Source organism: Anastrepha ludens, chromosome 4 (genome assembly GCF_028408465.1).
Source record: "Anastrepha ludens isolate Willacy chromosome 4, idAnaLude1.1, whole genome shotgun sequence".
Lineage (NCBI taxonomy): Eukaryota > Metazoa > Arthropoda > Insecta > Diptera > Tephritidae > Anastrepha > Anastrepha ludens.
The window spans coordinates 116,234,222-116,260,120 of record NC_071500.1 but is presented as its reverse complement, the minus strand read 5'-3'; the positions used below and the strand labels follow the sequence as shown (position 1 = coordinate 116,260,120).

The 25,899-nt window shown below is 35.8% G+C and overlaps 1 protein-coding gene across 2 annotated transcripts in view; it reads left to right on the top strand.

The window, feature by feature from the left end:
* Nucleotides 1–6,567, top strand: part of LOC128860780 (tyramine/octopamine receptor) — a 66,058-nt gene extending 59,491 nt beyond the window's left edge. For both annotated transcript variants that reach the window (XM_054098519.1, XM_054098518.1), the window contains one exon: nt 3,694–6,567. In XM_054098519.1, coding sequence (XP_053954494.1) covers nt 3,890–5,665 — 1,776 coding nt within the window. In that variant the 5' untranslated portion in view covers nt 3,694–3,889 and the 3' untranslated portion in view covers nt 5,666–6,567. The remainder of the gene's footprint in view (nt 1–3,693) is intronic.
* Nucleotides 6,568–25,899: the final 19,332 nt, after the last annotated feature.

Sequence of the window (25,899 nt, the reverse complement as noted above, 5' to 3'; positions counted from 1 at the left end):
CCTTTCATATCCCCACTTTTAAGTTCAGATATACCTTTTAGTCTTAAGGCACTCGAGCGAGCTTCCCTTTCAATTAGAATTGGAAGCGGTTCAGGAGCACACCCAATGCATCCGTGGAGATAAAAAGAGAAGAAATTATTGGCATCTGATTATAATAATACGAATACAAGCCGTAGAACATCGGCAAGAATAGAGGCAGTCTGTTTGGAATATTTAGAAAAAAGGTGAGGCTACTTACATTTAAAAAAAAGCAGAGAGAGTGGCACAAATACAAGCATTTAGATTTCGTAAAAATCAACAGTAATACGAACTGGCTCCAATTAAATTTTTGACAAAATTGTTAACTGGAGTTTTTATCAAATTTTCATTTGCAGATAATTTTTTCTGATAAAAAAAGTTTAATCTGGATGGTCCAGATAGTATCAATGAATACTGGCGTGACTTTCGCCATAAATTTAAGGTATCATATCAATTTTCTTACTTCGTTGTATTTATCGAAATTAACTTGCAGAATAAAGCGAAGCACTACTCAACAATCTGAGTTTCATTAAAGCAGAACAACGCAGATGCTGTAAAAGATATGGGGAACAATTTCGCTGAATTGACGTGAATTTATATCTATAATATTTGAACCTGGTACCGTTTAACTAAATAAGGGCATTAATTAATAAAATTAATATACATAAAATTAGTATACATCATATAGATCATGGTTTAATTAGGCTATGAATTGAGGTTGAAAAAAGTAGCCGAATCGACAGAAAACTGTAACTGTAGGGAGTAAGACCTTACACCAACTCAGTTTAACGCCTTAAATTAATAAATTAGTGAATAAAATTTAAAAACTCTTGTTGTAATGAATTTTATTTCGAATCCATGCTATCTATTACTTGCTTTTTCTACGCCATTGCGTTCTCGATCAATAGATCTGACAACATTTCTGCGTTAACAACCATGTCACCATTTTTCGGGATTATTTTCCTTAAATTTTTGACAAATATCATACAAAGCACAGCAAATTTTGATAATGGTGGTCACATTTCTAGGCATGTATCGCAATTTGCATTCCTCCGTTCAACAACATTGCGTACCTTCTCGTTGCATAGGGTGTTTTTTTAGCTGCATGAGAACTGTCGATATCGATAACTATGGTTTAATAGCTGCGAATGGAAAACTGTGTTGATATTTCGGTTCAGTAAGGTTTAACGCCAGAACCACGATTTCAAATTTTTGAAATTTACTTTAAAAAAAAAAAATCTGTTCGCTTAGTTCATAAAGCACTGACGGCATCATCGGCATCATCTTTCGAAATGGGAGAGCAGCTGATGTTACGGTGAATGGCGAGCGCCATCGAGCCATGCTAACTGAATTTTTGTTTGGAACAATTAATCAGCTAAATATAGGCGATATTTGATTTCAACAAGACGGCGCAACTTACCATACAACGCGCGTAAAAATCGATATTTTGCAATATTCAAGCCACCATTGATACCATACGGCAAAATTGGATTGATCGAATGAACCACGCATATCATATTCAAAAACTAATTGCCATGAAATTAGCTACCAGATTATAATAAAAAAAATTATTTCAGAACTATTTCCAGCTGGTACCGCATCGAATGCTTTCAGAGCCGTAGCGTTTATATCCATTCGGACGAACTGACCCAGACAGCATAGCCGCTGGATCTTTATTCACTGCGCTATGTCTATGTTCCATTGCCTGCGATATTCGCCGTTGCCAACGTGCAAATGTCCAAAAATCTTGCGCAGAATCTTTCTCTCAAACACTCAAAGCGTCGCTTCAAAAACCGAATATTTTTAGCGATTTTGACAAGGCTAACGTCATGCGCGATACTAATATAAATGAAAAGAGCAAAACAAACAAAAGGAAGAAAACTACTTGTTGGTAATATTGTGATTTATGACATTTAAACTAAACAAACTAATGAAAACGAAGTGCCGAAAGCACGAATTACAAAATTACCTCCAAATACAAATCCTTTGTGTTTTTATGTGGAAGACGCCGTGGCTAAGAAGTGCTTGTGTGTGTATAATTTCTTGTGTTTGGTGGCTTCTATTGCTTTCCCTACTCTTTCTCGTCACAAACAAGTGATTCGTCTTCTCTTTGTTTGTTTATTCATGGGCTCTGACGACAGAGCGGATTCGAAAGCCCCAATCTTGTATTCTACCATTCTTGGCTAAGTAAAGGGTGATCAATTTAGAGGTATTGGATTTTAAATTGAAATAAAAGAACAAAAATTCAAATTGATTGGGCAATCCTTATTATTCTTGTTCACAACCATGCATGACATTTATTTTTTAAAGATAATCCCTTTCAAATGGTGGTTGCAACTGCACCGTAATTCGACCATCCGTAAACATCAATTTTGAATGTCTTGCTGGAGAACTTCGGACGGCATCTCATGAATAACTTTAGTAATCCACAAAACATTTAGACTTTACATATATATATATATATATATATATATATAATTGGCGCTTACACCCCTTTTGGGTGTTTGGCCGAGCTTCTCCCCTCCTATTTGTGGCGTGTGTCTTGATGTTGTTCCACAAATGGACGGACCTACAAATTCAAGCCGACTCCGAACGGCAGATATTTTATTTTTATGAGGAGCTTTTTCGTGGCAGAAATACACTCGGAGGTATTCCATTGCCTGGCGAGGGGCGACCGCTATTAGAAAAAACGTTTTCTTCTTTTTGGTGTTTCACCGAGAATCGAACCTAAGTTCTCTCTGTGAATTCCGAATGGTAGTCACGCACCAACCCATTCGGCTAGGGCGGCCGACTTTACATACCCCCCCAAAAATGAGTCCTAAAGTGTGATAACATACGATGTTGGTCGCCAATCCACAAATCTGAGACGATAGATAAATTGCTCACCGAAACGACGATGCAGTAAATCCATTATTTCCCTTTACTTTATCTCTAATAAGTCGACGTTGTCGTAGCAAATTAACCGTGGTCTGCTCCTTGAAGCTATCCTCGAAATACAAATCCACCAAATTAAACATTTTATAATTTTGAATTTAGTGTTCTTCTTCTTAATTCGCGCGATAACCGCTTACCCGATTTTGGTCGAGTTTAACAAAGCGCGCCAGTCTCGTGCTAACCGGCGCCAGTTGGCACTCCAAGTGAAGCCAAGTCCTTCTCCACCTGATATTTCCAACGCAGAGGAGGCCTTCCTCTTCCTCTACTACCACCAGCTGGTACCGCATCGAATACTTTCAGTGCCGGGGCGTTTGTAGCCGCTTACCCACTGGATCTTTATTCGCTGCACTATGTCTATCTCGTCGTAAAGCTTACAGCTCATAAAGACGACATGGCCCAGCCAGCGTAGCCGCTGGATCTCTATTCGCTGCGCTATGTCTGTGCCGTCGTAAAGCTCATTAGCAATTTAATATTAGTTACTCGTATTTATTTATTTATCTATTAAATTACAACTCAAATAGATTACTAATACCAGAGAATGTTAATGCAATGTTAACATTCTCTGCTAATACTGAGGCTTAAATATGATATATTATATGATAAGGAATTGCGATTGTTTAATAATGACACTTCTTGTTTAGAATAATTTTGCTTTGAAATGTCAATTGAATAAACGTATTTGTCCATATAATAGACGTGATAATTCTTTAATTTATTTTCTGTTGATGTTTTCTTTTGCAGATGTATGTCTCAGTAATAGGCGGCAAAGACTTGATCAACTCAATACTCATCAACTCACCGGACGCGGTCATCCATATTTCATCAGTGTCTAGTTCAGAATCAGTGTCTAGTTCCCTTCGCTGAGACTTTTCCTTCGAACTAAAATATAAATTGTAACAGTTTGAAACGAATAAATAGAAATCCAGGATTATGCAAAATGCCGCCAACTCAGCAACATGCATTGTTGTTGCTAAACATTTCCAATGGTATGTACGCAACACCGAAGAACTATGGCACCGATGTTAAGTTAACGAGCATTTCCAACTCAATCAACACAGTAGTAACAGCTACTGTTACTGCTACCGCTTTCGTGACTACCTCTACGTCTACAGCTAGAGCTAACGATAGCAAAGTGGAAACCGTCGATGGATGTGGCACTCCTGCAGTCACTGAAAAGCTTTACTGGAGCCATTTTGGCATACAGTTGGCCGTTCCTGAGTGGGAAGCCATTCTCACTACAATAGTACTCTCCATAATAATTGTTTTAACAATAATTGGAAACATTCTAGTCATTTTAAGCGTATTCACCTATAAACCTCTGCGAATAGTTCAAAACTTCTTTATTGTATCACTAGCAGTAGCAGATCTCACAGTTGCATTACTTGTATTGCCATTCAACGTAGCATACTCAATTCTTGGACGATGGGAATTCGGTATTCATGTTTGCAAGATGTGGCTAACATGTGATGTTTTATGCTGTACTTCGTCAATACTTAATTTATGCGCAATTGCCCTTGATCGGTACTGGGCCATAACCGACCCCATTAACTATGCCCAAAAGCGTACAGTTGGTCGAGTTTTACTATTAATAACCGGTGTATGGATTCTGTCTTTAGTAATCAGTTCGCCACCGCTTGTGGGCTGGAACGACTGGCCAGATGAATTTACGAGTGCTACACCTTGCGAATTAACGTCAAATCGTGGTTACGTGATATACTCATCATTGGGATCATTCTTCATTCCCTTAGTAATAATGACTCTCGTATACTTCGAAATCTATATTGCAACAAGACGGCGATTACGGGAGCGAGCCAAAGCTTCGAAAATAAACACCATCGGAATGAAAAGTGGTGATATGGAGGCACCGGTCATGAGCAACATCAATGCAAGGCGAGAAAGTTATGCTATGAGTTCTCTATGTTTGACCATATTGAGTTGTGGTAAGGCCTCATCTCAATCAACGTCTGCAGTTATAATATCAAATGATCAGGACTCCATCAGCAGTGAGACACATGGTAATAATGAAGCGCTGAGTAGGGATAATCTGCAAGAATTGGAACAGGGCGTAATGGTGGCGCAACGAAAAAAAACTCGTCGTGCGAAAATAAAAGACTCTATTAAGCACAGCAAAATGCGAGTGCGGAAGAAACAGCAGCAAAAAATTGATGATGAATCGAGTGGTGGAAAAAGAACCGTCTCTATGGATGCAATTGGGACAGAGCAATTACTGCTCATGGTGGCCGAAAATAAAGACTTGGAAAATTGCGAAATGTCTACTGGCAGTAACAGTGATCATAAAGGAGCCTCAGGAGGAATGGGACCAGTCGATGTGAACAATGACGAAAACACTTCATTAAAAATAACACCGCCACAATCATCGACAGGCGCCACATCGACTGTGGCTATGCCACTCCAAAAAAAACCTGCCGGTGTATACCAGTTCATAGAGGAAAAACAGAGGATATCATTGTCTAAGGAACGCCGAGCTGCACGCACTTTGGGCATTATAATGGGAGTGTTTGTTATCTGTTGGCTTCCTTTCTTCCTTATGTACGTTATTCTGCCCTTCTGTGAAACTTGCTGCCCCACGAATAAATTCAAGAACTTTATTACCTGGCTGGGCTACATAAATTCAGGGTTGAATCCCGTCATTTACACAATATTTAATTTGGACTACAGGCGAGCGTTCAAAAGACTTCTCGGATTTAAGTGAAGACGGTGTTATTTGTGATCGTTGATGATGTTATTCTTGATAAGTGAAAGTTGTTGATCCACAAATATATGTATGTATATAACTAAAAAATTGTGTGGATTGTAAATGAGTTAAACTTATAGCAAATAAATAGCAAAATGTATTTATATTACCAACCATTATCTTTAATAGTTCATAAGCTTTTAATATATAATAGCATTTAATATAACTCAACATATATATGTAACAAAAAAGTAATCGAGATTGTTTATGTGCATAGTAAGTAAAGAGCCAAAACGAATTATTATAATGAATCCCTTATTTTGCATTGATACATATTGGGTGTCGCAACATTAACTGACGTTTTCGGACGGTTTTTAATGCCCGGCGCACTATCGCACTAAGAACTTATAACCGATTTAGCCATCTCTGCTCGACCGTTTGTGCAGAAGATAACTCGAGTAAACATTTAAATATTCGTAGCGTAGCTTGATAAACATCGAAAATTCGTTATTTGCGATGCACACCCTCCATGTTGCGGTAATTTAAAAATATATTGTATGTGTATATAATCTAATTAAAAAAATTACTCAGTTTTGTCACAAACGAAGAGAGGAGCATGATTGTTTAATATTTTTAGAAAATTAACATGTTCCACCTACACTTAAGTAAATATGAAAATGCCACTTAATTTAACTGAGCAGAAGTTGCTGATCTCATGTTATTTGATCTTATCTAATCATTATTTGGGAATACACGAAATCTAAATACAACTACTTTTACCTCCAATATAATAGATCATTTAAAAGAGGATACAAATATGATATGTCTGAAAATAATAAAGTATTCAGTACCCTAATTGTGAAGGGTATTTCAAAATACGCCCATAGATTATGTTTTAAAATAAAAAGTGTAAAAATTTAGATTCTTTCGGGTTTCACTATTTTTTTTTTTTTGTCAAAATACGGCTCTTAACAATTATAGTCGTATGTGAAAAATGGTCGCAGGTGAAAAATCATTTGAATGTCCTCGTCTACTGGTGAAATCCGCCAATTCCGTCGATTCCCGAATGCCTAATTGTTGAGAACTTCGAGATATCGATGTTAAAAGTGGTTCAGAAGTCTCGACAGAACCAGTTTCTTGATATTTTTTCACTAACCTTTAAATATACTCGAATTTAATTGCTACACACCATGAAAAGTTTGTTAAACAAAAGCGTCTGTATCGTAAATGTAACTTCTAGGTTCATCCAATAGACTTCTATAGTAAACTCCAAGCTAGTCAAACGAGTTGTAATGTCATCAGATGTATTGGCTTGGGTTGAGCCATTAAAAAAAAATGTTATTGTATTATATTGTCTTAGTCTATCTAGAGCATCTAATTATAGGTTAGTGATTACAAAAATGAAAAAAAAAAAAACGGTTGCGGATTGATTTGTCAGTCGTTCAAATTATACCTCTACCCATGCCGTGTAGGGCGGAAATCAACCATAAGCTAACCACATAAAGCACCCGCATAGAGGATAAATGTCAGGCAAAATAGCCGACAAATGGTAGAAAAATATCCATGATCATGTGCTCCCGCTTTTATTTTTCCAAAAATTAATGATTGATATCCAAGTTTTTCTCAAAAATCCACCACTAACTCTTACCAAGTTCAGTTGCCAAGATCCACGCCTAACAAAGATAAAAAAGTCCGTTATGCTCTACACAGTACTTAAGAAATTTTCTACACTTAGATATTACTATTGAGTAGTTTCTTGAGAGATTCGCACAAGTCCTAATAGAGGTATGGTAGTAAGTACAAATGGAAATGTTAATACTGGTGTCAGACAGAGCATAGTCGTAGTATCGGAATACAAAGTGAACTATTGTACAAGTGTATGTACATACCAAGTTGTCCAATAAGTTTTGCGATTCGATAAGAGAAGGCAGCTACCAGCCTAAATTTTTTTTGTTGGTACACTCTTCATATGAGCGTATGTGAAGTTTCATTTCAATCTGTCAATTCATTATCTGATTACAATACATTAAGAACCGACGTATCACAATGTACAATGGAAAAAATCAAGGAAGGTTTAAAAGCAACGGAAATTTATGAACGAATGTTGAAAGTGTATAAGGACTTTTCGCCATCAATTAGTACACTAGAAGGATGGGTTACTGAGTTTAAACGTGGTCGTGCAACAATTGAAGAACCCACGTCAAGGATGTCGAAAAACAGCAGCAGTACAAGAAATCATAGAAAAAATACAGAAAATAGAATTGGAAAACCGTCAAGTGACTGAAAGAGATTTAGTAGAAATCCTAGGCATTTCAATCGTCTCATCGTCCAAGAAGATGTTAGCATCAGTTTTTTGGGCAGCGAAAGGAGTTTTGTTTGTGGATTACTTGCAAACTAGTAAAACAATAAGTTCTGAATATTATTTTAACCTTTGAGACCAGCTGAAGGAAAAATTTCGTGAAAAAATACCCAGTCTGCAAAGGGGAAAACAATTATTTTGCATCAGGACAATGCACCGTGTCACAAGAGCATTTTGGCAATGACTAAAATCCATAAATTAAAATTCGAATTGTTGGAGCATCCACCGTATTCATCAGATTTCCAGACCTCAACAAATGATGAAAATAAATAGTCATGTCTATGTAATAATAAAAATTGTTAGCACTTACGGCCTTCACAGATTTAGCTCTCGCTTCCCCTTCGATTTATCACAATTGTTTTGATTGTTAGTACAAATTGAATACCCTACTTTTTATGCCAACAGGTTAAAAGAGGAGTTTGAAATTTTGTATTCAATTTGTTGTTGATATCATTTAGTTATTGTATATGTACATGTTTTAAGATTTTTTATATCTTGTTAGAATTTAAAAGAGGTTCATGATCATGCAGCTATCGAAAGAAATTAGTTAAATGCCGTAGAGAATTAGATGAAAACCTCGGCCAAACATCTAACAAAGAATGTCTATATAATTATGTGATTAAATTAGAAGTTAATACTATTTTTCCTCTTATCAATGGCTAAACGAAAGAAGTGGATACTAAATACGAGTAAATAGTTCTTCATTTACACACACGCAGAGTTTTTATAAGAGTTTAATTTATTATTTAAAAACCATAGGTGGTAGAAAATGGTAAAGCCATTCTTAGTAAATCAATACGAATTTCAATGAGGTACGCAGTGTATGTATTATATTATATATCTATAATTCCATTGTAAAAAATATTACATTACTGATAGAGACCTGTTGCTAAATTTGTTATAAACAATGTGCTCTTAATGTATTTAATAAATTGAAAAGTTATATTTAAGTGTTATGAAATTAGCATTTTCGAAGTTATTACAAAAGAAAATTTCCTCCATCTGGACCCCTAAAAAACGACAAAATTGGTTGATTTATGTAAAAAATACACCTTAATACTCTTCATTTAAATAATGAATAATGCATAAATAATTTTTTTGAAAAATGTGTAGTTTTTTATTTTTATAATTGTAATTTTTCATACGCATTAGCCTAGTGCTGACACTGGGACGACGTAGTTGTCAAATCATGAGTGGACGCTTTTATACCGACAAATCACGAGTTGAGACGGCCCTTCGATTTATTTGAAATAACCATTGTTCGTTAACAAAATTAGTCAACACCAAATTAAGGATATAAGGAAAGATTCTCTTCCAAGGACAAAATCAAAAAGTTAACGCACGGAGCTGTATGAGCTTTACGACGACATAGACATAGTGCAGCGAATAAAGATCCAGTGGGTAAGCGGATACAAACGCTATTGTTCTGAAAGTATTCTGGTGGTAGCAGAGGAAGAGGAAGGCCTCCTCTGCGTTGGAAAGATCAGGCGGAGAAGAACTTGGTTTCACTTGGTGTGTCCAACTGGCACCGGTTAGCACGAGAAAGAAACGACTAGCGCGCTTTGTTAAACTCGACCAAATTCGCGTAAGCGGTTATGGCAGCAATCAAAAAGAAGAAACTAACGGAAAATTTGCCAACTGAAACTCAAAAAAAGTATCATAAATATGCGTTTTTTGTTATTAAATTTTCCACTTGATCGTTTTTGACTATTATTAGTACGTTCACATATAAGTAGATGATCTACTTTTTCGTGCTTAACTCAAAATCTGCAACTAAAAAGACTATGAAGAAAAACCTTTCCCAACAGTATTGACAGCTGATTGTCAATTTTGCGGGTAATCTGCCATATGTGAACGGGTAGACTAATTTGGTCGATTTATAGATGATTAATGCATATGTGAACGTATTATATGTATAACCTGCAAATTGTAAGCCGGCACAAGTCAGGCAGCAGGCTGACGTATACAGAGAACGAGATTCCAAGATTCCTAACTACAATTTCTCCAGCACAAAGTGAACGTCTCTCTTACTCCGAATTGTCGCTTTGCTCTCTACATTTTTGAGTGAATCGAATGCAACTATGGCTGTATCGACCGTTTCCACGACAGTCGGTTCTACGTTACGGAAACGACCCGGATTTATATCCTGTCACACCAGCAGCATTCACTGTATATAAGTATGGGGAATGTTTATGCTGCTACAACAACAAAATGGCTGTATCGAATGCAACTATTTATAATTAAGATTTTAGAATTTTTTATAAATAAATATTTGTCTGTTAGATGTTTTATACTGTTTTGAAACTGACTTATGCTGACATTCGCTTTTATTTTTCGGCACCAGGGCAACGCTAACAAGATGTCAAAGCCACTCAAATCGAAATTTGCGCGCGACCAATTTAAATCTAAATGGAAATTATATTGTGGAATTGAGTGAGGTTCAAGGTGTATTTATATGCATTTGTAAAATTGTTATTTAAGGTTTGTCATTCGTAGTTTAGATAGGTTCATTCAAGGAGCACCTTTGAATGCACCCAATGAGGATTTTGTAAGTGTTCAAATGAATGTAGGTAACTTAGGTATATAAGATATGTGTTCAAGAAATAAGGTGACTTTTTATTTTTCTCGGAAAATATTTAATATTCATCAATATATCCTCGTCAAAGTAATCCCACTCAGATATAATACATATATGTTCAGCCCATGAGTTCCAATACAATAAAACAAAAAATCGAAACTCACCACACCGCATAAATGCATGACAGGTAATTCTTAAGGTTCCACGAAAACGTCTGCGGGGGATTTGGAAGTCGTAACTTAATGATGCTGAATTAAAATATTGCAAGGTATGTAATTCCGTTTTAAAAGGAGTGTCTGGCAAAACTGGTTTTTCGAAAAAATGAAATATCTTTTGGTAAAAAGGTTTTCTAGTTAAATGGAAACGAACTGCGAACGGTTTAAAAACTAGATATAAATTAATATTTGAATGCAACTGACATATTTTATAGACAATTGCATATATATTTCATATATGTATGTATAAATTTAGGTAATAAGTGGGTGCTGCATTTGCTCTCTGTTTTGTTTCAGTAAGAAAACACACAGTGTCAAGCCAAAACTACTCGTACATGAATTGAACTTTGAATTGCTTCCACAGTCACCTTATTCGCCAGATTTCGCTCCCTGCGACTACTAGTTGTTTGCAGACCTAAGAAAAATTCCCGCCGGTAAGAAATGTCGTTCGAATCAAGAGGTTATCGATGAAACTGAGACCTATTTTGAGGCTAAAGTTAAATCGTTCTACAAAAGTGGTATTGAAATATTAGAGCGGCGCTGGAATGATTGCGTTGTTCTTGATGGAAATTACGTTGATGAATAAAACTAATTTTGAACAAAAAAAACGGGTTTTCTTTTTTAGGCCAGGGACTTTTGAGCTCATGTGTTATTTTAGCTACATACTCACATTTTTGTTTGAATTCGTTGGAGCTCCATTGATTGTTAAAGTACGAATGACATTTCAAACTCACTGAAAACGATCCGAAAATAACTTTACGTCACGATTCAATCTTAGAGCAAATGTTCCTTTCACAACTGCATCCGTATTTTATCAGCGAGCCATGTTTTTTTCTTTTTTGCCTTACTTGGATACCTTAATTCAAATATTCAAAACTTTACAATTGTAGCGTGTACGCGCTTACCGATGTTTATGACGATCTTCCAAAATACACTTTCCATAAAAAACTGGAAGATGTGATGTCAAAATCATGTAAATATGGCATAGAAATTTTGCTCGGAGATTAAAATTCAAAGATGGGAAACGTCGATATTATCAAGGACGTTAGTGGAAGGCACTCTATAAACGAGGAATCGAAAAAAATGATACACGACTAATAAATGTATGACTTAGCAGCGGGCTGTGGTTAAGCAGCGTTTCTTTTCCACATAAAAAAATTCATAAGCAAACCTAGGAAATGCCCGGAAGGGGAGAGATCATGTATTGATTGATAAAATACACATAACTTCAGCAGCGAAGTAAGGGTACTTAAAACAAGAGACATCGACCAAATGCTGAGGTTTGAAAGAAGAATACTGCGAACAATACAAGGTCCATGTCGAATAAGATACGATGCTAATGATGATGGCGATAATTTCTTAATATCATAATTAAACGTCTGGTTTTCGAAGCAATTTTCTTAGATGCGTTGCACTAGAATTTCATTGCAAAACTGAGTTTTTGATCCATAGCATCCAAAATTTAGGAGGCCCAATTTTTGGTCTATTTTGGAAGGTATGCAAATTGGAATAGAATTGAGGTACAATACTTATCAAAAGCAATAAAATTTAGAATCGTCACATCCGTATTAGCAATCGTGCAAAAATTAGTCCATAAGTCTCGTATTATCTGAATGGGATGATGACTTACGAATGCAAACGGATCGTAATGTCTTTTAAGTTCCGCGGCACATTTTCCTTTGACAGATGATATATTCTGGAGGAATTAAATATGAAATATTCAGGTGTCAAGGTGTTGCGTCCGGTACTACAATTAGCAATCATTCAGTAGGCAATGATTATATCCTTAGATTGTGTTCTGGCACCGGCTGTGAAATACCATAATATCGACCGTTCTGTAGCTCGTATTTCTTCGTGCTCTAATTGTTATAATTAGTACTACAATAGCAAAATTTATTTCCAATGATTTCAGTTGCCTAAATTTTCGTTTGTATTTATTGTGTATAATCTTAATTTTGGCCGTCGCAGCCGAAAGGGTTGGTGCGTGACTACCATTCGGAAGGCATAGGTTCGGATCTCTGTGAAACACCAAAGAAAACGTTTTTTCGAATAGCGATCTCCCCTCGCCAGGCAATGGCAAACCTCCGAGTGTATTTTTGCCATGAAACTGTAGGTCTCTCCATTTGTGGAACAACATGAAGACGCACGCCACAAATAGGGCGAGGATCTCGGCCAAACATCCAAAAAGAGTGTAAGCGCCAATATAATTATATATAATCTTAATTTTTCATCTTTTAATTTTGTCAACTTTTGCACGCACCCGAATTCAATTTCGTGAACGGATGACTGTTCGTAAAAAACGGAATTTCACCCAAAAATCATTCAAGCTCTTGAAATTTTGCTTGCAATGCCCTGCACTACAACTATGTACAGTGGAACGTTCTTTCAGAAACCAAAAAGAAGAAAATTTGGTTGAGAACGAACATGATGACAGAGTTTCGTCTAAATGGTAAATAAATTAATTTTTAAAACATATTTTTTTACCACAAATATATTAAATGGTTATAAATATATTTTTTCTTTTAAGGTTTGTATATGAATACCCACAGAAAGTTTGTTGCTGACAATGAGTCGGAATGAAAGATATTATTTGATACGAGTTCGCAAAAGATCCCCGAAAACATATTTTTATTTAGCTTTCGAATTGAAACTTCTGAGGCGCCGATGGACGAGCGAGAATGGAGAGTAAAATTTCAAGGCCATGCAACGTTTTGGGCATTTTCGTTCCGCGAGAGAGAAAAAAGATATAACGTAGAGGAAAAGGAGAGAGAGAGCTATACCTTATATATATCTTAGATACACTTTAGGCTATTCACCTCTCCCTTTTTTTGTTTTTGTACCATATAATATTCTAAATTGTTCAGCGCCGTCGCGACTACAAGAATCATGGCCGCTGCGACTGTGTCTACGAATGTATTTTGTTTTTGTAGTCGCTAGGCTTAGATTTTGGGCTTTGACGACATAGGCATATTGAGGCATAAAGTGAATGCGCTATGTTTTTGTTGTGTTCTAGAACATTTTGGAATGCGTGGTGCCAAAGCAGCCTTCGCGCTGCGCTTGTTGCTGCTTTTGCGTAAATCAAGGTATTTTGGTTTTGTAAGTTCAATATTCGGAATATCGACTGGTGGAAGGCAAAAGTACACGGAAGCAAGAAGGGAGCGCTGTGATCGCGCATATATGCATGTATGTTTGAACGTGCATGGATGTAGTTACATATGAATATAATTATTTTGTAGGAAGTTTAGAAGGCAAGTAAGTATGTGTGTATGTATGCATGCTAGGACTTAAAGTGTGTATATATAAATACATACACACCTACATAGGCTTTAGAACAGAATTGTTTTTGAACTTGTTAGGAAGAAACTCGTTCACTAGTGCGTATGTGTATCTCATTTCTTGTACGAATTAGAGGTGGAGAACTATCGATAGTGGGCGCCATCGATATTCGACGATAGTTAATTTTGAACCATCGATAGTGTCGATAGCGCCATCGATAGTATAGCCCGACAAAGAAATTTTTTTTTAATGAATACAAGAAAATTATAGTTTATTTTAACCAAAAGTTACGGTTCAAAAATAAAAGAATGTTAACATTTTTTTCTTTGAGTCGGGTTAGCCTCTCTGAAATAATTTGGCCCGCCTTGCTGAAAGTTCTTTCGGACTCTACGGACGTAGCGGGAATGCAAAGATATTTGCAAAACAGCCTTTCAATAGAGGGAAATTCAGTTTGATTCACCTGGAAAAAAAGTAATATATTTAATTATATAGAACTTATAATTCGTTTTTTAGGCATACCTTCATCCATAACAGAGGGTCCATATCTTGAGCGGCAATTGCCCTCTCCAGATATTGCCTTTTAGTCAGGATTGCATCCACTCGTGAGTTTACAACTTTGTTCATCGATCGCTCACCCAAAAAATCAAACAAAGAGTCCTGGGAACTTGTATCCGGTGCGACGGGCAGATTAATTAGGGACTCTTTGACGGGGTATTTTGCTAGTTCATTTTCAAAAAATGTTGCTGCTAGTTCAGCGTTTGAGCTGTGTTGAAATCCATGCGTGGATCCAATAGCGTAGCCATCATGCAGACTGTCCTTTGCTCATATATGGAAAAGCGTTTCTTTATTGACTCCATTAATATTTTTGTCATAGTTTTTCTTTGCAAAGTTTGTAGCAGAGGTGAAACACTATCGATTTTGCGGAAAAGTCCATATGCCATGGGTATAATTAGCGATATGGTTACATACTTTCCTCAAGAAATTTTCTCATTTGCTTGCTGAAAGAAAGCCAATACCTTTTCAATATCTTTTAGCGCAAGTATTTCCTCAGCAGTAAATGGCTGCGGTGCATTTGTCGTTGATAATAAGACTTTGGCAATGGCATCGTTCGTTTCTAAAATACGCTCAATCATGAAATAGAAACTATTCCATCTAGTGGGTGTTTCTTGCAACAAAATATACGCCGAGACTTCTTGAGCTAATTTAAATTTTTCATTCGCTATAGTGCTTTTTTTAAAGAATCGAACAATTGATTTACACTTAGTAAATAAATCTTGAGGTACTACGTCATCAACTTTTAAAGCATCTTGCACCACCAGATTAATAGTGTGCGCAAAGCATGACAAATTGCTAATTTGCAATATTTCACATGCTTTAAGCATGGAGCTGGCATTATCTGTTACAATGCATACCGTTTTATTGAGGATGTTCCAATCAATAAATATTTCTCGCAATGTATCTGCAATGTTTTGCGAACAGTGATTAGTTGTGCTTAACAGTTTTTTCGTAGCCAATGATGCTGATTATAAACAAAATGACCCGTCACAGTCAAAAAACTAGCATTGGCACTTGATGTCCACAAGTCACATGTAATAGCTATGTATATCCGAAACATTTTGAAGTATTACTGATAGCTTGGCAGAGGTTTCCTTGAAATAATTTAACATAAGCACATTTCGTAAGTGTGTCTTGCTCGGTAGTTTGTATCTAGGATCCAATACCTGAGTGTATTGTACAAACCCTTCATTTTCTACAATATTGTAGGGCTGCACATCTTTGGCAACCATCTCAGTTAAGGCTTTGTCAATGTCCGTCTTTCGCTTAGACTTTGAATCGTTTTTTAATTTCCAAGCCAGAATGAAACCTTTTCAAGTGGTCGTGCAGGTTTGACGTATTGCCGCTTGTCTTGTATTCTTTGCCGCAGTCAAGACATTTTGCAAATTTTTTGTCGTCGGACCTCTTGAAATACTTCCAGACATAGGAAATTTTACTTTTTTTTGTAATACTCTGTCTATCTGGTTCAGAGTCAGTGCTATTGCACTCGCAGTCCTGCTTGTCGATAGTTGAGGGGGACACTCGACGTTTACCTTAAATTCCACACATTGTCGATCAAAATACTTATGTATAATATATTAAACATACCTATTTTTAAAAAGCGCTCCATATCTATCTATTTTTTCTTCTTGGAAATTGCTGATACAGAACAAGCGCGAACAATTTTTTTTGGCGATGTGAGACGCCTGCTATCGATGGCACCATCGATATTGGATGGCCCACTATCGCAAGTGTCTGCTGCTATCGATTGTGGCTCGATAGCGCCCAACCATCGATAGTGTCGATAGTGCCATCGATAGTTTTCCACCTCTAGTACGAATGTGATGTCCTGTGACATGTGAATAAACAAGTCAAGGTTATTTGGACATACATACATGCATATAAACATATGAAATGAAGATGATGTTCTTGCGCTTATGCATTATTGATTTCATACATATATAGGGTGCACCATGTAAATTTTGCTTTTTGAATCGGCTATAAAAAAAAACTAATCAATATTTTTTCAAACTTTTTTTTTTATTTTGAAGATTGAACATTGTCATTTATGAATGAAAAATAATATCGTTCAAATGACTGCCACGATTGGCTTTACAGTAGACCATTCGATCAACCCAATTTTTAAGCACATTTTCGATTGTTTGGGCTCCAATTTCATGAATGGCAACTTCGATTTCGTGTTTTTAAAGCATCAATCGTCTCTGGATGGTTCGCATAGCATTTCTCCTTAACGGCTCCCCACAAAAAATAGTCCAACGGGCTCAAATCACAGCTCCGAGGCGGCAATTGATATCGGATTTCAAAAACGGTAGCCAAAAGTTCGAGTGTAACTTTGGCAGTGTAACAAGTTGCACCGTCCTGTTGAAACCAAATGTCTTCCATGTCATCCTCTTCAATTTTTGGAAACAAAAACTCGTTGAGCATGTCACGGTAACGCTCGCCATTTACTGTAACCGCGGAAGAAGAAGAAGACTCACCACTTTGGAAATAGGTTTTCAATACAATATTTCCCAATTTTGTTTAAGCGTATAGCGTCCCATTTCATAAATGTCAAACCTTTAAGTAAATTAAAAACACATTTGACATGTCATTTGTGTTACCATTCTCAGGAAAATAGGTGGTTCAAAAAGCAAACGCTATATGGGGCCATATGTACATCACTACATATTATAAAACAAAGTCGCTTTTTTTGTCCCTATGTCCCCGTATACGCTTAAATCTTTAAAACTACGCAACGGATTTTGATGCGGTTTTTTTTTTAAAGATAGATTGATTGAAGAGGAAGGTTTATATCTATATAATGTGAAGAAATATATAAAGGGGGCGTGGCAATCGGTCAAAATGTGGCAAAAAAACATAATTTTTTTGTTTTCACGGCCATAAATCATAAACGAATCAACCAATTAAAATGAAACTTTCTTAGAGTTTAACTTTGAAATATTTACTTTCGTTCTGCATCAAAAAAAAAAATTGATATATTTGTTATTTAACCAAAATTGTTTAAACAAAAGCAGCTCTTTTTCCAAAAAAAGCTGTTTGTGTGTTTGCTCGCTGTCAACCGAATGAAGCAACAGGCGTTAAGCGATAATCTCACCACACCTCATTAATGTTGAATTACATCGTATGGTGACGTATGTATGTATGTATTTACGAATCGCTCGCATTATTTCATTTCGGACGTATGTACATATGTATCTATGTATGTACTGAATTCCATGTAATTATATGCACATACAATTTTACAGCGAAATAAAACGCTATTTTCAGGTTCTATATTAGTAAATCGCACATAATTAACACGTTCCCTGTCTGCTGAGCCACATATGGTTCAGGAAACGTGCGCCTGATAAGCACTGATACGTTCCTGAGCCATATGTGCGTCAGGGGGTATATAAACCACATGTGTTTCATGAACGTGCAGAAGCAAAAATGTCCCTCTACGCTCATGGACCATATGTGTTTCAGGTAGAAATACCCTACATCCGTTTTTTTTAATTATTAGTTTTACAGCGAAGTAAAACGCTATTTTCACGTTCTATATTAGTAAATCCCACATAATTAACACGTTCCCTGTCCGCTGAGCCACATATGGTTCAGGAAACGTGCGCCTGATAAGCACTGATACGTTCCTGAGCCATATGTGCGTCAGGGGGTATATAAACCACATGTGTTTCATGAACGTGCAGAAGCAAAAATGTCCCTCTACGCTCATGGACCATATGTGTTTCAGGTAGAAATACCCTACATCCGTTTTTTTTAATTATTATCTATACTAATATTATAAAGAGGAAAACTTTGTTTGTTTGTTTGTAATGAATAGGCTCAAAAACTACTAGACCGATTTTAAAAATTCTTTCACCATTCGAAAGCTACATCATCCACGAGTAACATGGATTATATTTTATTTTGGAAATAGGGCTCGAGATATAGGTCAAAACGTGGACCCGGGTAACCTTCGGATGTGTATGTACAATATGGGTATCAAATGGAAGCTGTTGGTGAATGCTTTAGTCCAGAGTATTTTTCAAGCCGCTCCGTGACTAGGGTCTCGAGATAGAGACCAAAACGTGGACCCTAGAATGTGTTTGTACAATATGGATATCAAATTGAAGCTGTTGGTGAATGCTTTAGTACAGAGTATTTTTCATGCCGCTCCGTGACTGGGGTCTCGAGATATAGGTCAAAACGTGGACCCGGGTAACCTTTGGTTGTGTATGTACAATATGGGTATCAAATGGAAGCTGTTGGTGAATGCTTTAGTTCAGAGTATTTCCATCCGCTCCGTGACTAGGGTCTCGAGATAGAAACCAAAACGTGGACCCTAGAATGTGTTTGTACAATATGGATATCAAATGAAAGCTGTTGATAAGTGCTTTAATACGGGGTAATTTACATACCTATTGATGACTAGGGTCTGGAAATATATGCCAAAACGTGGACCCGCCGTGTCTTTGCACCGAATTAAACCAAACTTACACACATTGTTAAGTAGGTATTGAAGATGATTTCCGTATAGTTTGAATACCTATTGGTAGATAGGGTCTCGAGATATAAATCAAAACGTGGACAAATGGAAGCTGTTGGTGAATGCTTTGGTTCAGAGTATTTCCATCCGCTCCGTGACAAGGGTCTCGAGATAGAGACCAAAACGTGGACCCTAGAATGTGTTTGTACAATATGGATATCAAATGAAAGCTGTTGATAAGTGCTTTAATACAGGGTAATTTTCATACCTATTGATGACTAGGGTCTCGAAATATATGCCAAAACGTGGACCCGCCGTGTCTTTGAACCGAATTAAACCAAACTTACACACATTGTTAAGTAGGTATTGAAGATGATTTCCGTATAGTTTGAATACCTATTGGTAGATAGGGTCTCGAGATATAGGTCAAAACGTGGACTCGGGTAACCTTCGGACGTGTATGTACAATATGGGTATCAAATGGAAGCTGTTGGTGAATGCTTTATAACAGAGTATTTTTCATGCCGCTCCATGACAGGGGTCTCGAAATATAGGCCAAAACGTGGACCCGGGTAACCTTTGGTTGTGTATGTACAATATGGGTATCAAATGAAAGCTGTTGATAAGTGCTTTGATACGGGGTAATTTTCATACCTATTGATGACTAGGGTCTCGAAATATATGCCAAAACGTGGACCCGCCGTGTCTTTGCACCGAATTAAACCAAACTTACGCACATTGTTAAGTAAGTATTGAAAATGGGTTTCGTAAAGTTTGGTTGTAATTCGGAGCAGTGGCAACGGGTACAGCGTTCTTTTGAACCAGCCATAATGTCGCTTACTTTTTTAACGCTTGGGGCGGAACTGAACTGTCAAATTGACAGTGTGAGTTACAATGTGTCAATATTTCTTTCTGATTTGGATGCCATAAGGAAAAAACGTAAGTGCAACATGTAAAAATTGTTTGTGAATTTTTTTGGAGTGGATTTTGGAACAGTGAATAATTTCTTACGAAATTTGAGAATTTAATGTGAAATCCGAATGAAATTATGTGTTCGTGGAAAAAAAAATTTTTTTCGTTTTTTTTTTTTGAAAAATATAAATGGATAATGGTTAAAAAAGCTCCAATGCTTAATAAAACATATAAATTGAAACGAAAAATTCATGGATGATCAGGAAAAAAGACGATTGTTTATTCATATGCGATGATTTGAAATTTAAAAACAATCTTCTTTTTTCCTGATTTTCAATTTATATTTTATACAATATTTACTCAAAAACAAATAGAAAAACAAAAAATATTGTTTATGCCAAAGCGCTTGAATAAAGAATAAAGAAATAAATAATATGAAAATCATATATTTTCTGTTCTAAACCATATCTATTCTATTTTAGTGTGCCCAGCGAAGGGGGCCGGGTTTGCTAGCACATAAATATAATATGATAATGTAATATGACATACATACATTTGTAACACTATAAGAATTGAAGATGCAATTGAACTTTTGCACAAATATAACTAACAAAATATATGTATATAAACATATATTGATATACATATATATTCATCAATATACCACAATATGCTCTTTGAATTCTTGTCTAAAATTAATTTCGACCCGAAAAATTAGTAAAAATTTTCATCAAATTTACACTAAAACGCACACAACAAAATGTGAGGTCGTTTTATAATGTATTTTGTTTAAATTTTTCTTTTAAAATTAAAACAACAAACATTAAAGTTACTTTGATTTTAAATGTTGTCTTTTTATTTGGTTATATTTGTTTGAAAATATAAATTGAATAAATTTTCGTTTATCAAGGGAACATAAAAATGCACAGGCAAATGAGTTGCAAAATGCCGTCAATTTGATTTCATACAGAAACCAAAAACTAAGCAGAGCCAATGTACTTGTACATAACTCACTGTAATCAGCTCTGTTAAAAACTTCCCCGCCTTCGAGTTGAGCGAGGTGAAACAGTGTTCGCCGTTTCACTTCATTTTTGACAATTCACACTATTCGTAGCTCGTGAGAATTCTCTATATTTAACGTTCTCTGCGTTCTCTGCATCGTGTAAATGGGCACTTAGTGAATTGAAGTTTGTTGTCATTCGAATACATACTAATCAGTTTTTCTTGTACTATGTTATAGCTGTGGTCGGTTAGTTCCGAAAATATTCCAATTTTTCCTTTTAAAATATATCTTCTGAAAATTTCTCCCATTTGTTCAAAATCACACTCTGCAATACAAATTATCCTTTTTCCGTGTATCTCTCTAAACTCTTCTGTTTTATTATTTGTAAGTATAATCTGAGTTCTATACTTGTTCACTATCTCTTCCTTAATCGCAAAATGATCACCCAAATTCTCCTCTGCTGAATGTACTGTTGCCATGCTTACGTTGTCTTCCTCCCCATCGAGCAAAATTAGGTTTATGCTATTGGAACTGTCATCATCTTCATATTTTAAAATATTATCTTCACTTTTTTCTATTCTACTGAGAAAATCCGCTACTTTGTTCTCTCTAATTGGGATACCTTAATATTGGATGAGAACTAATCAGTTGTTTTAACTTTTCAAATGCCTCGACATAGGTAGGGTCTTTTGTATTCACTTTTACGCCTTTTTTTAAATATTTTGTCATCGGTTGGGCCACTTTGGCGTAGTCTTTTACAAACTTCCTATAGTATCCTGTAAGACCCAGAAAGCGTTTGATCTGTTTTTCTGTTCTTGGTATATCTAATTCTTGAATTACTTTTATTTTATTTGGATTGGGCTTTAGTCCTTCACTTGTCAAAATATGACCTAGAAATTCGGTTTCCTTCTTCATAAAATTACACTTGTCTATTTGTATTTTTAAATTTGCGTCCTCTAATACTTTGAAAATATCTGTTATTGCTTTTACATGTTCTTTTAGAGAAGTACTAAATATTAGGATGTCGTCCAGATAAACAACACATGTCCTGTTAATGAATTCGCGTAATGTTTCGTTCATAAGTCGTTGGAATGTCACTGGGGCATTTTTCAGCCCAAACGGCATTCGTATAAATTCATATAGTCCGTGGGGTGTAACAAAAGCCGTCTTTTCCCTGTCTTTTTCTTCTATTAACATTTGATGATATCCCTTAGCTAGATCTAAGGTTGTGAAGTATTGTGCTCTTCCTAGCTTATCCAGAATTGAGTCGATGTATGGTAGTGGAAATTTATCATCTATTGTTATTTCATTTATTTTCTATAATCCACTACTATCCTGTACTTTTTTTCTCCTGATCTAACTTCTTTGGTACAACTATTAATGGGCTCGCATATCGAGAGCAGCTCTTCCTAATTATTCCCTGCTCCTCCATTTCTTTAATTTGTCGTCTAACCTCTACTTCGTGTTGTGGTGGATACCGATATAGTTTAGCGTTTATCTGTGCATCCGTTGTTGTTCTGATTTCGTGTTTAATTTCCATTGTACTGGTCAGCTTGTCGCCTTCCTTAAAAAATAATTTCTTGAATCTATTCAATATATCCTTTACTTCTCTATATTCTTCTGTATTCAAATGGTTCAATTGAATTCTGTCCCAGTCAAAGTCTGATCCTTCCAGTGTGTAAACAGAGAACGTTAATGTATTTAACGTTCTCTGGTGTAAACTTGGATGTTTTTATATGGGTTTACTGTAAAATTTGTTATTCTATTATTGAAGGATATGTGACCATCCTCTAGATTTATTACTGTTTTAAAGCAGTTCATTAAATCAATGCCTATGATAAATTTGTATTTTCGTCCTTTCAATTTTGTCGCTTTCCACCTGATTTTCGCATTTTCATTTACGTTAAACTCTTTAGGTGCGTTTGTTAACACTTCATATCTTATTATATCCTTTCCATTTATTGTACTGATTTCAATTGGTTTTGTAAGTAATATTTCCTTAAATTCTTTCATATCATTGTCTATTAAACTTATGTTTGCATCGGTATCTATTAGTGCATTATATTCTTTATTATTAATTGTTAACTTTACGTGGGGTAAGTAGTCTGAGGTTGTTCCCAAAAAAAATGGTTTTGATTATTTGGGGTTTGTTTAAATTGACCTCCGTCGCATTTACATTCTTTTAGTTCAGAATTTTCTATTACTTCATTTAACTTACAGTTTTGTACATCATTTCTGGATTCCATGGGTGCGTTTAGGTTTTGCCTAGGTTGTTCCAAGCGATTTTGGCTGAAACATGGCCTAGGGTGTCCTACCTGCCCGACCCTCTGGATATTGTGTATACCATAACGTTCTATATTATCAACGTCCATGGGTTCGTTTAGGTTTTGCCTAGGTTGATTCCATCTATTTTGGTTGAAATTTGGCCTAGGGTGTCCTACCTGCCCGAAGCGCTGGAAGTTGCCTGATGGGTTATTATCCCTACTATTTTGAATTCTAAATCGTCCTGAATTATTATATATTAATTATCATTATTATTATTATTATTATTTCGTGCCTGTTCAGTATTCTGTCTAAAATAACTTTGTCCTACATAATTTCGTTGATAGTGTCCCTGGTTGTTATTGTTATTCTTGTTTTGAGGTCGATTTTGCCTAAATATCCTGTCGTCATTAGTCTTAAATTTCCTGTATTCTGGCCTAATGCATGTATTTTCAAATCTCCTTTTGGTCAATATTTTTAATATGTCATTAATGTTTCGTTCTTCGTAGATTTTATCTAATAGTCCCTTGTGTCATTTCTTTAATTGTGTTTACAAGTAAACTATCTATATTCGACAAATCAATATAGTGATCATTCTGATAATATACCGTTAGTTCATCTGACTTATATTTAATGTTTTGTACTTCAATTACTAACTCACTCACCGAATTCACCTTTAAGTTTGCTATCATTCTGTATAGTTGATGTGGTTCTACGCTTGGCCTATACCTCAGTTTCAACGTCTCCTTGATCTGTTGCCAGTTGTCCGGGTTGGGGATGTTTATGATGGTATCTTTCGCCTGCCCCTGCATTATTTTGTAAAATATTGTTCTTGTGGCTTCCTTCTTAATATTTTCATCTTGTATAGTTGATAGCAAGTATTCAATACTGCTGAAGAAACTGTTTACCGTCACTTCTCCTGTACCGGTAAAAGTTGGCAAGTGATTTATGGTTTTCAGAATGTTGTCTCTTCTGCTGTTGTCCTGTATATGGTGTTGTTCCAGGTTTTGCTGTTGTTGCTGTAACTGGTGTGTTTGTTGTTGTAGGTCTAAGTATGCTTGGCGTAAGAGTTCTAATTGTTGATCCTTTCTGGCCAGTTCTTCGGCCACGCTGACGGATACAATGTGAGCCTGTTCTCCCATTCTTCTCCGTTTGTCAAAGGATTGTTGCCTCTTGGAATACAGTTTTAGAAAAAATGATAGTGGTGTCTATTGTAAATATTCACTGCACTATAACAATATTTTTTTTTTTTTTTTTTTTTTTAGTGGTGTTCAAGTTGCATAAATGTTCACTGCACTATTTTTTCTTTTTAGTGGTGTTCAAGTTGCATAAATGTTCACTGCACTATTTTTTCTATTTTAGTTAACGTATGTTAAGTTATACCCTGGAGGGTCCGGTCAAGTCCTGAGTTGGCTACGGATTCGCAGGATTAATTTTGGGTGTTTATAAAACTTTTTGTTTTTTTTTTACTGCCCGTATTTCGTATCACTGGATCCTTTTTACTTCTTAAAGGATCCTACCGACTGCGCCATTTACGTTTTTAGCCGTTAACTCGCGTTAAAAAAAAACTAATTTTGTTTCCGATTATTTCATTTATTTATTTAATTCAACAACTACTCCGATGAACGGGAGGAACAAGACTGACTTAAAACTATTTACATTTGTGTTTTTATATTGCATTTTCGTAATGGGAACGGAAATGCAATAAATGCGAATTTGACAATATTTGTTAAAATTTATTATTTTCTTAATACACTTCAAGTTACTTTTTGAAACGGTTGCAATTCTCAGAATTGCGACCGAAAAATAATAATTTAATATTATTTAGTATTGCATTTACAGTATGGGAGCGGAAGTGCAACATATACAGATTTTATTATTTCACTTAAGGTTCATATGTGTACATATTTGCTTACTTGCTAAAAATTGCTGATTATGTTTTAATAAAAAATTGTTTATTCTCTGGAAAGTTTATGAATTGCGACATGGGCCGGAAATCGATATTTGGTTACTGCTATTGTCAATTTTATTTAAAAATTCTTCGAATTTATCAGGTACATTGGCTTTGAAATCAATGTAACTGTTTGTATATGTAACTCGCGCGTTTTAAACAACCGGCGATTTAGCACTCATTGACCGCCCTGCGATCTGTTGAATCGTGCGAGTTCATTATTATTACTACTCTGTTATTCTTGACAATTACAATCGCAACCACAGCAAGTCACTTTGTTGAGAAATATTTCGGTGGCTGAGCCGCTCTTCTGTGCCAAAATAAATAGCAAACCAATCACGAGTGCTTACCGATTCTCAATTGAGATCGACGATCCCATAGGATTTGTTTATAATCCACTAATCCACTTCCGTTCAGATTAGAGCCTAATTGGTGTACTTATCACGATGTAGAGAATACATTATTATCATTTACATTACATCATTATCATATGACGAAGCGAGTGCAAGTGTAGTCAGGGGTAAACAAACATGCACATACACCACAATTCAGAAATCAATGCTTGAATTTACTTAAGAATTTCGTATGCGGAAGTTTAGTACAAGACCGTGATGATACAAATATTGAATGAAATAAAAATCATTATCGGAATGGAATTTACGCTATGGGAATAATA